Source organism: Vicugna pacos, chromosome 10, assembly GCF_048564905.1.
Source record: "Vicugna pacos chromosome 10, VicPac4, whole genome shotgun sequence".
In the NCBI taxonomy this organism is placed as follows: domain Eukaryota; kingdom Metazoa; phylum Chordata; class Mammalia; order Artiodactyla; family Camelidae; genus Vicugna; species Vicugna pacos.
The window spans coordinates 19,538,481-19,554,319 of NC_132996.1; the positions used below are offsets into that span (position 1 = coordinate 19,538,481).

Sequence of the window (15,839 nt, forward strand, 5' to 3'; positions counted from 1 at the left end):
TGTTACGTTACTGTTACGTCCCAAAGTAAAAGGCTTCCTCAGAGCATAGTTTCCAGACAGTCTTGTGAGCTTTTCATCCAGCAATGTGTTTTCTATTAGAAACAGAACGTAACCACAGCCAGTAAGCCCGGAGTTTACAGCCCAGCCTTTACCACAGGCAGTCTGCATTTTTAAAGAGACCAAACACTTTTTCTCCCAGAGGTTTATTTAAAGAAACATTCAATGGAGAATTAAAGTTAATTTCTTATAGAAAGGAGAAGGGTCTTCCCTTTTATTCTGTAGCTGGCTCCTGCTGATAACCGTGTGAGACTTGACTTTGAGAGCTGATTCTGGCCGAGTAACCCTTTGCCTCCTTTCCCTGAAGATGCATAACTTGGGCACCACTAACCTTCTCTTAGGAGCCCGGTTTCTCTGGTCTTTATTTTCAGACATTCTCCTCTGGGTTCTCTGCTTTGTTTCTTTGACCTCTGCTAAGGACAGAGAAATAAATATGTTGCAATCTAAGCACAGAAAAAGAAAGCAGCTCCAACCTGCGTTCTCTTTTAGCTGGATGAGGAAGCAGAGTTGTGGCCCGTGCGTGACCCACAGAGCCTCATGTCTGCCTGTTCTTTTTCCTAGCCCTGAGGTCTATTTTCTTTTTACTTTTAACAGCTTTATTGAGTTTTAATCCCTGGGTTTTTAGCCGGAGTCTGAACTTGATTCTTATTTAAACTACTACAGTGTGGTAAGAAAGAGTCTGGGAGTTGAAGCCAGAGCGGAAGAGAAAAAAGAAATCACATTTATTGAACCTTGCCCTTCATCATTCCATTCATCAGATCTTTCTGAAGCTCCTACTGTGAGCCAGGCATTGTGAAAGGTGCTATAGGGGAGCACTTCAGGGACATGGGGGCTGGACCCAGGCTATTTGGGTTTGAATTTCAGCTCTACCAGTGAAATGGGACCCACCTTTAAGTGGGACCTTAATGACTTATTTAACTTCTCCTGTGCCTCGGTATCCCCATGTTAGGATGCTAATAGTGCCCCCCTTAGATATATTATGAGGACTAAATGAGTTAATAATATAGAATGAGATGATGATGGTGGTGGTGGTGATGATGATGACGGTGACGATGACAGGGAGGTGTGGGATCAGGACTCAGCTGGACAGACACCTCGTTGCTCTCAGTTGTGTGTGCATGTGGGGTAGAAGTGCTTAGGGATGGAATGTGAGAGATATATATGATTAAGTACAGTAAAACTTGGTGAGTATTATTGTAGGGCAGGGGAGGGGACCGTGGGAACACGTAGCAGGGAGGCTTCTTTGGATAGCAGGGTATACCTTCTGAACTTGAAGTCTGGCTCTTTGCTTTATGACTTTGGGCTACCCTCAATTTACTCACCTGTAAAACAGCTAACATATTAATAAATACCAGCCTCATAGACTTGTAAAAACAAGTGGAAGTAGGCACAAAGTGCCAAGTAGAGAGCCTGGCATATAGTGAGTTCAATGACTGCTTATGGCCCCAGATTCTATTATTAATTAATTAATTAATTAAAAAAATCTCAATTTATAATGTTGTGTTAATTTCTGGTGTAGAGCATCGGGATTCCGTTTTACACATATATATATATTCCTTTTCATTTTCTTTTCCATTATAGGCTGTCAGTCCTCTTGCCAAGAATCACTGGAATCACATAGACATCACCTTTGCTCACGGGGAGTCTGCTCCCCTGGCTCCTTGACAGGTCTCAGGGCAGCAGGCTCTCCGTCCACCCTGCAGCCCTGCGGCACTTCCCGCTTCTGCTCCCTGGCAGGAGTGACCCCAAGGCTGCTCTGGCTTCCGAGGTCCCTTTCCCCTCTTGGGCTTGCTGATCGTCTTTTCCCTCTTCTTCCAGGCTCCGTCCGTCTTGTTCTGCCTTCGCCTTATGAAATGAGCTCTGCTGCTGGTTTGAATTGTATTTAACTTTGTTATTGTTCTTTAACTTTTCTCATGTGGGTCTCAAGGGCAGAGACCGCCTCATCTCTGTATTTCTTACAGTGATTAGCACAGCGCTACAGTAAGTACTTAATTGTTTTCACCAGGATAGGGCTTTATGGGTCCCAAGATCTTTTGTGTAGTTTTTTTCTTTTTTAGAATTCTTCACAATCGTCCTCTGAAATCAACAGAGCAGAATAGTATTCTTTTTAGCACTGTTGAGAAACTACGGCCTACTCTAAAGCCACAGGCCCATTAATTAATTATTTAATTCGATGGAGTAGATATTTAGTAAGTGTAACTCTGTCCCGTGGGCTAGGAAAATAGAGTGGGAAGACATCATCCCCTCCCTCAAGGATGAGGCAGACATTTGAACAAATACTTGTATGAAGTTTTAGGACAGAGGAATTTATTTGGGGGAGATCAGCGAAAAATTCAGAGAAAGAGATGCTTGCATTGGTCCTTAAAGGACTATGTTCCCGACATAGGGTGGGCAGGAGGGCATCCCAGGCAGAGGAAACGCAGTATACACAGCCCATGGGAATGAAAAGACTGGCACTTTGGGAGGTTTCACAGCATCAGCAGGGCTTACAGGAGGTGCAGAGCAGGGGGGTGGTAGAAGGGAAATTGGCAGTGACTCCCAGTGGTAAGACCCCACCCAGGGCTTGCAGGAGACTGGAAGGTACCTCCCTAGTTCCTTCCCCTTGGTTCAGTCTCCCAATCTCTGACCCTTCTTCCCAGAGGCACATACAGTGAGTCCAAAAAACCACCTTTCAGTTTTGGATGGGCTCCCCATCACTCTGCTCCCTTGAGCCCCTAGCTTGTCGGCAAGTCAATTTATAATCTTCTTTTGATGCTAAAAGAAAACATCTTATAACATGAGCGACCTGCGACCTGAATGCTTGGAAGAATAAAGATTACCAGGTGAAAGGGCATCTGTGTCCTTTACTCTCTGTGGCGTGAGTTAACGGGGAAGGAATAAAGTCCGTCTGTGACCAAACACCTGTGTTCCTCTCTCGCTCGCAGGGTCACCGGAGGGGAGCGTTAAATTGCTTCTCAAATGAGTCAGACCCGTTGTTCCCAAGGAGACCGGCTGTCGCAGCTTGAGCTCTTCGGGCAGGTCTGACCAGGCCCCTCTCACTCGTGCCTGTGTTTGCCTTGCAGCTGTGTAAATGAGTATGGAAGATTATGATTTCCTGTTTAAAATTGTTTTAATCGGCAATGCTGGTGTGGGGAAGACGTGCCTAGTCCGCCGATTCACTCAGGTAAGTCCGGGGTGGGGTTCTCCTTCTGGCCTGCGAGGTCCGGGGATCCTGATTGGATGGGTGAGTGGTACCCGCACCAGCCTCCTGGCTGTCGGGCCTGAACGCACACTTTGCAAGCGCACCAGCTCTATAGCTTAGAGTTTTGCGGGTTTGGGGTGGGGGGAGACACTTAAAATTTTTCATTTTATTTGAAATCTCAGCAACGGTGAACATGACCCCTCCTTTCTCTGTGAAATACCCTTTGTTCTTTTTTTTTCTTTTTTTTTAAAACTGAAAGTGTAGTTGATGTACAATATAACATGTTACAGGTGTACAACATAATGATTCACAAATTTTAAAGGTTATATTCCATTTAGAGTTATTATAAACTATTGGCTCTGTTCCCTGTGTTGTGTAATATATCCTCATAGATTATTTATTTTATATGTAATAGTTTGTATTGACTAGAGTTTTTAAACCGTGTCGAGGGCACACAGCTGGGTGGCTCACCACCAGCCCTCCCACGCCTCCTGTGGCTTCCTTGTGTGAAAGGGGCGAGTAGTTTTGCTTTCAGTGTGCAGCATCAAAAATAGTTTATAAGATTAAAAAAAAGATTGTTCGTTAATAATAATCCAAAGGTGGAAACAAATGAATCTGAACATCAAGTTCAACCTAAATATTAACTTTATAAAAACTCAAATACAAATTAAACTATTGAAGCTCCCTGCTGATGCCCTGTCAATTTCTTCCAAAAAACTGACTTAATCGTTTTGGTTTAAAACCACATATGCTGATTTTTCTAATCTGTTTAACGGTAATGAAATGAGAACAGTGAAGGACTATTTGAACTAAATTAAATGTTCCTTCTGGGTTGAGTTCTTATCATATGTTCTGAGTACAAGTTCCCTCTGGGGCTGCCCTTTTGAGAATTCCTGCCAGAGATTATATACCTGATTTTATACAGAAATGGATGGGAAATCATTCTGAGGTTGACCTTTCGTGTTTTCCCAGAAAATAATGAATGGCATCCTTTTCAGGATTAGCGTGCTTGCCTCTTGTATTTTCATAAAGTAATAGTTGGGAAGATTGATAATAGCTCTCCTGTCTAAGGCACAGGGCAGCCTGGTGTCGGGGGAAGAACACTGGCTTGAGAGTGGAGACATGGGGAAATTATGTCCCCCGGCCAGGCCTCCCCACCGCCCGCTAGGGGCCTGATGATCTCCAAGGCCCCTTCCAGCTCTGACAGTCTGTGGTTCTGTGGAAAACTGCAGAGGCGGATTGGATAACACAAACAGCTGGAGGACAAAGAGTCACCTTTGGAAATGTCAAGGTTTTTCCCATGATAATGAACACAGACTAGAACACGTGCTTATTTACTAAGCCGTGGCCTGGTGAAATCAGAAGTAACAAGCTAACAGGCATCTGGGCTCAGGCAGCCGCCACGGCATTGTGCTGGAAACTCCAACTGGTTTTCCTTCCACCTAATGTCAGTAATCTTTTCTGCTTTTGGCAGGAGGACAAGACTGCAGAGATGCAGAGAAATTTTCAGTCCTTTTATCAACAGTTCCCTTGACTTTGTCTTATTACTGAAAGTTCCCTTAGAGATTTGTCAGCCCACTCCTCTCATTTCACAGGTGGAAAACTCAGGTCTAAAGGGATGAAATGACTTATTTGCATCTCATATCATGTGAGTGGCAAGGCTAGAATTAGAACTCAGGTCTTCTGGTTCGTAGCCTGACCATTTTTTCTTTTTTTTTTAAATGGAGGTACTAGGGATTGAACCCAGGACCTCGTGTGTGCTAAGCATGTGCCCTAACACTGAGCTATACCCCTACCCCTAGCCTGATCATTTTTATCTTCCACATGTCCTAACCTCTGAGACCATAGGAATCTGGCTTTTCTTTTTAAAAGCATAATTCTTGTTATTAGGGGTAAAAATACTTCCATTTTTTAAACAGTAATTTTTTACCAGTAAGCACAGTGCCCCTTATTTTTCTTTTCTGTCTACTTTTTACCCTTCCCAGTCCCTGAACTCCCTCAAAAGTTCATATTTCATAGACAGGGCTATGTTTGGTTTTGTTACTTAGTAGGCAGTTAAAATGAATTGGATTCAACTGTGTTTGAGGCATGAGGAATTGGGGAACAAAATGATGGGGGAGACATTGGGAAGGACTTGTTTTCTTTTTTGGCAATTGTTATACTGTAAAACAGCTGGAGCTATATACTTGAAGCTTGGCAGCCTTGTGTTTGAGCCAAACCAAAATAGAAGAAAATTGATTCAATATTTGTAAGTAAAGTTATGAATGTTTATATTTACATCTTTCACAGACATGCAGTGGAACATTTTCTGTTGGTTTGAAGCTCATTATTTTAAGTCCAAACTTTAATGAAAGAATGGACTTAATTAAAAGTGCCCCAATCTTAGCTCCCAGAGCAAATAAAGTCCATTTTACTTTAATCTCTGGAAGTTCTGGAATATGGATGTGAAGAGGGAAGAGAATCTAGGTGACAAGGTCTTTCTCTAGAATTCCTCCTACCTCCAACTCCCTCCCTAAGCTTACAGGAACTATTATGTAACAGAAAATTACATTATACATGTGATTTTACTAGAATCATATCTTTCTAGTTCTGATTCCAGTTTGATGTAAAGCTTTGTCTTGAAATAATTACATCCAGCCAGAGAGAGGGACTGGTGTGCCTGAGGTCACTCAGAGTGGCTAGGGCTGCTGACTCCTGGCTTGGTGCTATTTCTGATATACTGTCCCCCTGAATGACTTCATTTTCTTCAGCTGTCTTCCCAGGGTCACTGGCCCTGCTCTCATGTAGATATATCTGTGTGGCACATTGCACTGGGGACATAGTTACCACTCTCAGAGCCGAAGGAGATTAGGAGATTCAAAACTTCACTGTCTCATTCACGTTTCTTGTATTGAGTTCTTGTTTGTTTTTTTCATATTTGTAGTTCACCCCAAGGGATGTCCCTGCCGTAGACAGTCAGTTTTAACGTCCCTGATGCTACCTTTTAGAGCACCTCCCCAACCATCCCGATCTCATCCCTGCGGCTCCATGTTCCTCAGTCCTATCCTTGTGTCTGATTTCTCTGTTTAATTCTTTGAAATCACGTCCCCTGTCCTTTCCCAGTTCTCTCCCTATACCCTCTCTGCTTGCCTCCCCTTTCTTTGTCCTCTTTTCCCTTTCCATCTGCTCTCAGCACTTTTCTTTCCCCCATTCACCCTCCTTCCTCCTCTCCTCAAAACATACACACAAAGTTAAATTAAACAGGGCACCCATGACACTAACCAGAGTTCTTTTTCCTACCAGTTAACTCAACCAAAGGAAGGGGCTGGTGATCTGCAGTGATGGGGAAGGTGGGGGAGAGTTTCATTTCATCAAAAGATTTTGCTCATTGTCATTTTCCGTTATTTCTGCTTTAGGGTCTTTTCCCCCCAGGACAAGGAGCCACAATTGGAGTTGATTTTATGATTAAGACAGTGGAGATAAATGGTGAAAAAGTGAAGGTAAGATGCTAAGTGTTTTATAAGGCTTTCATTGTGCTGTGTGAGAGGAAGGAGTGTTTTCCTGACATTTATTAAATCACCTAATGGAAACCCACATTGAAAATAACATAATCAGCCATGGCAGCTTATTTCCAAACAGAGTTCTTCTCTTCCTTTTGTGGGGGCAGGATGGAGTTGTGGGCGATGTGTTTATATGTGGGAAGATAGAGAGAAAAGGCTAAAGCAAGTTTGTTCTTCTGTCTCCGTCGTGTCAGAGGTGATGTAAAAACAAGAAATTTCTTTTGGGGATCTCCTGAATTGGACCAAAGAGCGGAGCTGTTTCTTCTGAACAGCAGCCTCATGAAAGAGCCTCCTGATTCCTACATTCATCGTGGGTCATTCTGTCCTATGAATCATTTATTAGAATTATTCTGTCTCCCACCCGACCTCTGTCCATAGTAGGGGAGAAATACTAAATAAGGGGTCCGGGAGGGATCCTTGATCTCCCCTCTCCCTTTTGTGGCCTCTGGATGGTTTGGTGCTTGTAAGAATATGGTGTGTTCAGTAACAGGAGAAGGGAGGTACTGTTTTTCAAGTGCCTAGTATGTGTCAGTCCCCCGCTAGGTTAAATACATTTAACCTAATCTTTATTGTAAACCCTGTGAGATAAGTGGTGAATTATCTTCAGGTCATAGTTTTCAGAGAGGTTGAGTGACTTATTTATCCATGGCTACACAGTTAGCAAGAGAGTTAGGCAGGATCTGAAGCAGTTTTGTGAGCCAGTGTGCCCCACTGCCTCTCTGGGGTCTCCCCTGCTATGAGAGAGAGAATGAAGGCACAATAAACCCATCACCGTGGAGCATGGAAAGAAGGAGGCGATGGAAAGAAATGTGCCATGAGACTAAATTACTTGGAAGGAGGGTAGAGATACTGATTTTTGGCACTGTGCTCTGCCTGCCCCTCAGAGTTAGTGAAATTCCACCATCAGATCAGAACTGAATCCCATGGAAAGAAGTGATGACCCTGGCCTCAGCAGCACAATGAGACCTGTAGCATCAGAGCTCCAGCCAGATCTCAACCTCAGCATCCTAACCTGAGCATCCCAAGTCTGAGTCCGTGTCACTTGCATCCTTCTTCTGCATGAACCTGCACTCCTTCCTCATGAATCTGCACTTCAGATGCCTCTGGAAGACCAGAGAAGCTCCAGGGTGCTCTTACAGAATTTCACAGACACACAGAGATGTGTTTAGGGATGAGGCTCCTGTGTGGGGGACAGAAGCTTTCCCAGTGTCTCTTCCAGCCCTGACTCCTCATAGAGGTTCCTTACTGCAAAGACGTCTACACTGAATTCAACAGTGATGGAGAGCTGAGGGCTCTGGAAAACGAAAGCAGGGTGGGAAATCCACATAAATGCCAACTAGAGAGCTCAGAAAAATAGTGTGGGGAGAGAAGGGAGACAGGGGTGTGCACTTAAGAGGCGGCGGCAGAAAGTGCCACTTGTGGTCCTCTTGTTCCAGGAGAGAGAGGTGGTTGCCATCCCAAGGAGCTGGGTGAAGATAACTGCTGTTTCAGGCATTTTGTTTCCAGGTGTTTGGGTTTCTCATTTATATGTACATATGTGTATGAGTTCATTCCTTTGACCAGAGATCCAGGCCCGTGCACCAGGCCCTGGGAATAAATAGCCGTGAATCAGAAGTGGTCCCCATCAGTAAAGAACAGGTTTATTTTTCTTTCCTGAATCCCCAGGTTTAGGTATTATATTAATTCCACTTTCTGTGAATCATAACTTCATTTTAAAGTACGTATTACACTTAGCTAAAATCCATCCTTTTTTAACATCTCACTCCACCACAAGACCGCAGGCTCCGCAGGAACAAGGTTTAGCTCTTCCTCATCTTTGTATCACAGCACAGTTCCTGTTCCTTTCATCGCTTTATGCCTCTGGACCTTCATCTCTGGGAAGTGAGAGTTGGCTGATCTCCCAAATCCAGTCCTAATTAATTTGCCTGTGATTCTTTCTAGCTGTGTATGTAGAATCCAGATACAAAATGACTGTACTCAACCGCGTTAATCCGAAGGTCTCATTAACACTTGGACGCGTGAGGAGAGCAACCCAGGCTTCACTAAGGAGACGACTGTTGTCTGACTGTTGCCGGTGTTCTTTAACCTTTACTGAATCCCTCTTCTTGGTGATAGTTGAGTCTTTTTGCTAGTGGTTTGCAGGTTTCTCAGAGCCCCATAGAGTCAGTGGAGAGAGAATCCACTGGTGGTTTTTGCAAGATCGCCTGCCCGGCGAGTGGCAGGGCAGGACCAGAACCTCGGTTTCTCTCCTGGCTTATCCTCCCTCAGCCTCCCCTACAAGTACCATTCCTTCTAGAGTGGTTCCCAGGATCAAAGGCAGCTAATCAAAGGTATTAGAAAGATTCTTGTGGCTTTTAAGGCTTGGTGCCAAATCAGTCAAGGCAAAGCTGAGGAAGAGGCTCTTCTCTTAAAGTGGTCTGCATTATGAAGGTGACCTTGGGTAGAAAATATAATTAAAACATATAGAATTTTCTCCTCTCCATTGATTTTTTAAAGCCTATCGTAAGTTAATGAGTCATAAGCAAAGCTCTAAGCTCAGTCTGCAATGTTTTAATTTTAGGAGATGAATTATAATAGAAATAGAAGATTTGCTGGATTTTTCTCTCATCAGGTGTGTATTGCATAGATCAGAAAGTCTGGAAAGTGTGCACATGTATCTGCTCTTTCAACCATCTGTCTATCCTTTCATTCATCCAACCATCCTGTCTTAGAGTAGATGCTTTGTGCCAGGCACTGTGTTAGGGGAAGCATCCTTGGTCCCTAGTAACTTACTGTCATCTTGCTCAAACATTTTATCTGTGAAATCTTCTTTAATATCCTACTGATTTTTTAAGCAGAATGCATCAGTCCTTCCTTTGTGATTCCACCATCCTTTGTTCATTTAGTTATCCATCATTCAAATGTGTTCACCATGTATCACATACTGTTTTAGGAAGGCGCTGGGAATATATGGTTGAATAAAAGACAGCCTTTGCCTCCTTAAGAACTCAGTCTAACAAGGGGACATGCTAGTAAACCAATGATCACAGTATATTATTGTAATGGGGAGGCAGTAGAGGTGTAAATGACGGTGCAAAGAAGAGACTGGACGACAGCACAGCCCCATGCTAGAGTGAGAGTGGTTAGAAAGCCCAGGGCTGTGGTATTGAGAGCATATTGATGGACGTTAAGACTAACACCAGGAGACACTCTCCTGCTGGTGCCTCTTTCATAAAACATCTCATATCTTACTCTGGTTGGTCAACTACATGTTGTTTGTCCTTCTTGTACTGCAAGCTCTTTGAGATCAGAGATCATATTTTATTTCACTTTGTTATCCTCCCTGTGCTTAGCACAGTGTTCTGCATCTATTAATCATCTGTAAATGCTGAAAAAGAGCAAATGAATTGCAGAGGGAATAGTGAAACCAAGTTCAATGATAAAGGCAGTGGAATATGGATTCCCTCAAATTAACCATAAGGCTAGAAACAGGCAGCCCCCTTTGAGGAAGCAGCATACGTCTTGGCAAAAGCATAGAATCACTATTCTAGGAAATATTTCAGTGGTTTTAATTCTCAGAGCTGTTCTCAAGATGTGCCAGTCATGAGAACATACTGATTTCTAATGATGGACAAAATTAAATCCAATCACAAGTGTTTTTCAAGGCTCAGTGTGGCACTAAATTAATAGTCTTTTGTTCTAAGACACATCCTGGTAGAGGGGAACCATGTCCCTAGGTTTGGGGCAGAGAAGAGAAATATCTTTTGTCCTGGCAAAAGCTGTAACATCTGTATGGGTGCCTTCAGCCTACACAGGCTTTCATGTACATCCTCAAAGAGCAGCTGCAACTTCAAATCAAAGAAGAGCCTGTGTGCCGCTGATTGGTGGCAGGGACCACCAGTCACTCATCAGTCTCCTCAGCTAAACTGGTATGAGCAGAGGGTGACACCAACTGCCTCATCCTCTTTGGATGCAGATGTACATTTAAATCGATCTCCCGTGGCAAAGGCAGCCTGGTGTGTGGACCGAGTCTCCCACTAGGAATCAGAAGCCCCGGAGTCTGAGTCCCAGCCTTGCAAGTAACTAGCTGCATGTAACCTGTTAATGAAAGGGAGGCATAAACTTGCCTGCCTCACTGGGTTGTTGTAAAGTTTAAATGAGACCATGAGTAAATATTTGAACATTTACTGCATGCCAGACACTATTTGGTGTAAGGGATGCTGCAAGTAAAATGGACTCTGACTGCCCCTTCATGAAGCTTTCAGTCTAATGAGGAAGACGGTTATTAAACAAGTTGCTACAAATAAGCAAGTGATTCGAATGTTGGCAGGTGCTGTGAGGGAGGAGGCTGGGTTATAGCGTGGGTTGCAGGAGGGAACGTGTGGGAGTCGGGGGCGGGGATGGGGAACCTGGCCTGATCCGAAAGTTCCAGGAGGTCTTCCCTGGGGAAATGACATTCTGTTAATGGGAGTGAATGCGTCTTGTGACAAGTGAAATTTCTGCGATTAGAAGGGGAGATTACTGCTTTTGTTATTTCTCAAGGCCTGCGATTTGTTCTGCACTCAGCAGTTTCTCTGGGGAATGGTTCTCTTTCAGAAGTCTGCCCTGTGCTGTGAAATTCAGGTTGAAGTGAATTTGCCTTCTTTGTTATTAGAACCATCAGTCATTAGGTCTTAAAACTGGTAAATGACTTCAGAAAATGTGAACTTTCAGCAGGTTTGCATATTATTAAAACCTCTTTTTAATTTGACACAACATTGTAAAATGATTATAAATCAATAAAAAATGTTAAAAAAAAACCCAAAAAAACCTTTTTAAAAAGAAGCCGTGGAAGCCCAGAGAGTTTAAGTGACTTGCCCAAGGTCAGAGAATTTAAAAGTGGTGGAGAGAAATTCTTGTCTGTCATGGCATTGTTCCTGTTTTCAGTAACAAAGATAATGCCTTAATATAGTCACTTGCATTTTGAACTGGAAAAGGCGGTGAAGTTGGGTTTTCTCTCTCCAGTTGCTACCTGATATGCCAGCAATCACAGAGTGACAGCTTGCCCTGTGTCCTGACCTTTGTAATAAGGCATTGAGATTAAGGACATAGACTCTGGGACCGCAATGCCTGGTTGAATCAGCTCTTGGACATATTGGCCGTGAGACATTGAGCAAGTTCATTAATCTCTCTGTGCCTCAGTTTCTTTATGTGAGAAATGGATATAGTAATAGTACCTGCCTCATAGAGTTATTGTGAGGATTAAGTGAGTTATTACATTTAAAGTGCTTAGAAAAGAGCTTGGCACATAAATGCTCAATAGTTTGGTGATTTTTTGTTTTTTAAAGAATAGAGGGGATTTACTGCTTACAACCAAAATGAGAAAGTTTGAAATATGTTACAGGAATATAAAGCTTTAATAAGACATAGGAATATGCTTTCTGGTTTAGAAAATAAACAAAATGGAAAATGAAAATATGAGCTATGGAGAATCTATAGATAAAAAATATCAATTCCTATGGGTAATATAGGTTTATACTAAAAATTAACAGATCATAAATACCCTAATTTCACCTTTTAAATGATGTTACACTAGATGCCTTTAAAAAGGAAGAATAAAGGGGAAACTCAAAATATTTTAATGAAGAAAAAAACCCAAAAAACAAAGTGAGTCCCTCTCTCTCACCAGACACACTGAACAGATTTTTTTAAAAAATTATAGGTGCCTTTTTCTTAGGGCAGAAGATAACTATGAAATTATTTGGGTGAAGGTGATTCTGTTTCTAAACTAAGCAAACCAGTGCTTTCTTTCTTTTCTGCTTCTCCACCCTGATCCTTTTCTATGCCTTTACAGCTTCAGATCTGGGACACGGCAGGTCAAGAGAGATTTCGGTCCATCACCCAGAGTTATTACCGGAGCGCCAATGCCTTGATCCTCACCTATGACATAACCTGTGAGGAATCCTTCCGTTGCCTTCCTGAGTGGCTGCGGGAGATAGAACAATATGCTAGCAACAAGGTCATCACTGTGCTAGTGGGTAAGTAACAACTAATGAGGGAAATTTTTTTTATTATTGAATTATAGTCAGTTTGCAATGTTGTGTCAATTTCCAGTGTAGAGCACAATTTTTCAGTTCCACATGAACATACATATATTCATTGTCGCATTTTTTCGCCATGAGCTACCACAAGATCTTGTATTTATTTCCCTGTGCTATACAGTATAATCTTGTTGATCTATTCTATATATATCTGTCAGTGTCTACAAATTTCAAAGTCCTGGTCTGTCCCTTAGCCACCTCCCTCCCCCCGGCAACCACAAGTTTGTATTCTATGTCTATGAATCTGTTTCTGTCTTGTATTTATGTTTGACTAATGAGGGAAATTGACATGTGAGCATCAGAGAATTTATAATCACATAAGGCTTGTGCCATAGTACCTTCCAAGAGTGTAGTCTACAGCTATATAAATCAGTCGACATTCAGTTCTTCTGAACGCAATTGAAGAGAAAATTAAATAGATCCTATCCCATGGTGATGGTTTAGAAAAGTAAAGTAGAAAATATTGCTGATTGGTTTTCCTACCAGTGCAAGCTCTAGGGAAGAAGGTGGGCTGCCATGAAAGCTATGTGGGCTGCTAAACATTTAAAAAATCTAGGCCACAGAAACTGCTGGTCTACAAGTAAAACATATCTAAGTTGATAAAGAATTTGTTATTGAAGCAGTTGTTTTTTGCCTTAAAAATGTACTTTGATTAATTTTTTCCCTTCTTACATTCATACTGATCTGAGAAATTCCAATTTTCAGAAAGAATCCACTAAGGATTTGTTTCATCTTGTAGGAGGGTAGGACCTCTATTTAGTATCGGGAAAAGCAGAGAACAACCCATGATTTTCTGTGGTGAGAAATATACCCATTAAAAATGGAATTGCAGGGGGAAGGGTATAGCTCAAGTGGTAGAGCTCATGCTTAGCATGCCTGAGGTCCTGGGTTCAATCCCCAGTGCCTCCTCTAAAAATAGATACATACATAAACATAACTACCCACCCCTGCCCCCCAAAAATGGAATTGCAGTGAAATGGACTAGATTATTAAAAATCCCCAGTGATCATGGAAAAATATGAATACTGTATGATTTTTAAAATATTTTCTTCCTAAGAAGAAATATTGCTATATATTCTAGGAAGACCTGAATTTTGGAAAGCCGGGTAGAGAACCTCAGAAACATTCAGTTACAAATCATGGTTAACAGTAAGCTAAGTAAACACTTTACAGAAAGCATTACAGCTAGTATCTGTGTACCAGAAATCATATTAGGAACATTATGTGTCATGCTCCCAAATATATAGATGAGGAAACCAAGGTTCAGACAAGTGACGTTCTTTCCCAAGCTCACACAGCATATAAGAGTAACTCCAAACCCTGTGTTTGTCCAGCTGTATAATATGCTACCTTGTAACAAACTGCTGGACTTTTCCTTCAGGCCACAGGATTAAGTATCTGCCTCTCTATGAGCTAGTGCTCCAGGCTCAGTCCTGAAAACCCTCCTGGAGCACCTTTGCTGTGAAGAGCTGAAAGCCGTCTGTTTTGGACTTGAGCTTTTTCTCTGTTCCACAGAAAGCCCTTGAGAACTTGAGTCAAAGCAGTACTACTTGGGATTCTAAGGAAGTTAAGTGAGGTTATGAGGGGACATAATTAGTCAGTTCAGTATGAAAGAGACACTGGCTTTTTAAAAAAAAATTTATTATGGAAAGTTTTAAGCAGAAGCAAAATAGAGAAAACAGTATAATGAACTCCCATATACACATCTCACAGCTTTGACAGTTACCAGCTCAGAGCGAATCTTATTTCATCTGTTCCCCATCTATTCTGTCTGCCCTCCCCTGCAGGTTATTTTGAAGCAAATCCCAGAGTTGTACTAATTCAGTTTATATTATTTTAGTGTGTATCTCTAAAAGATAAAAATTAAAAAAAAGAGAACCTAAGCACAATGCCATTTGCATACCTAAAAATATTAACAATTCCTTAATAGCATAAAAAATTTAGACAGTATTCAAATTTCCTTGATGGGCTCATACATTAAAAAATTTTTATTCAAATCAAGATCCAAATAAGGTCCGTATGTTGTCATTAATTTTTATGTCTTTCAATTTTCCTTTTAGTTGTAGGTTATCCCTCCATTTTTGCTCCCTGTGAATTTATTTGTTAAAGCATTTGCTTGTCCTGTGGTGTTTTCAAGTCTGAATTTTGTTATTTTACTTCTGTGTTGTCATTTGATATGTTCCTCCATCACCCGTATTTCTTGCAGATTTGTAGGTAAATCTAGAGCCTGGTCAGATTCAGGTTTTTTGTTTTTCATTTTAGCAAATGCACTTCATAGTTGGTATTCTGAGGTACAGTTCTCATAGGACAATCAAGAAAAATGCTTGATTCTTTCTTTTCCATTTATCACTTTTTAAAGTAGTGAGTTGGTTGCCTAGTCTTCCAAAAATATTGACATTTGTTTATATTTTGAATATCATCATAGATTTAAATATGTTTGATGTATTCCAGTCCCTTGCAATGATTATTACTGATGCTTCAACTGTTGCAACTTTGAAAGTGAAGTTTCAGATACATGTACCCAAATGTTCTCATAGTAGCACCATGTATACAATAGCCAAGACTTGGAAGCAACCTAAATGTCCATCAGCAGATGGCTGAATAAAGAAGTGGTGTATTTATACAATGGAATACTACTCAGCCATAAAAAGAATAAAATAATGCCATTTGCAGTAACATGAATGGACCTAGAGATCATCATTCTAAGTGAAGACAGAAAGAGGGAAAAAAAAAACTATATGATATCACTCATATGTGGAATCTGAAAAAAAAAGAAGACACTATGAACTCATCTACAAAACAGAAACAGACTTGCAGACATAGTAAACAATCTTATGGTTACTGGGGAAAGGGGATGGAAGGGGTAAATTTGGGAGTTTGAGATTTACAAATGTTAGCCATTAAATAAAAATAGATTTTAAAAAAAGTTTCTGCTGTATAGCACAGGGAACTATGTTCAATATCTTGTAATAATCTTTAGTAAAAAAAATATGAAAACGAATA

General features: G+C 41.5%; 1 protein-coding gene across 2 annotated transcripts in view; it reads left to right on the forward strand.

Annotated features, from left to right (window-relative positions):
• RAB30 (RAB30, member RAS oncogene family) overlaps window positions 1–15,839 on the forward strand; it is an 89,515-nt gene that overhangs the window by 62,544 nt on the left and 11,132 nt on the right. For both annotated transcript variants that reach the window (XM_015244671.3, XM_006197477.4), the window contains exons 2-4: window positions 3,120–3,220; window positions 6,634–6,717; window positions 12,590–12,773. In XM_015244671.3, coding sequence (XP_015100157.1) covers window positions 3,128–3,220; window positions 6,634–6,717; window positions 12,590–12,773 — 361 coding nt within the window. In that variant the 5' untranslated portion in view covers window positions 3,120–3,127. The remainder of the gene's footprint in view (window positions 1–3,119; window positions 3,221–6,633; window positions 6,718–12,589; window positions 12,774–15,839) is intronic.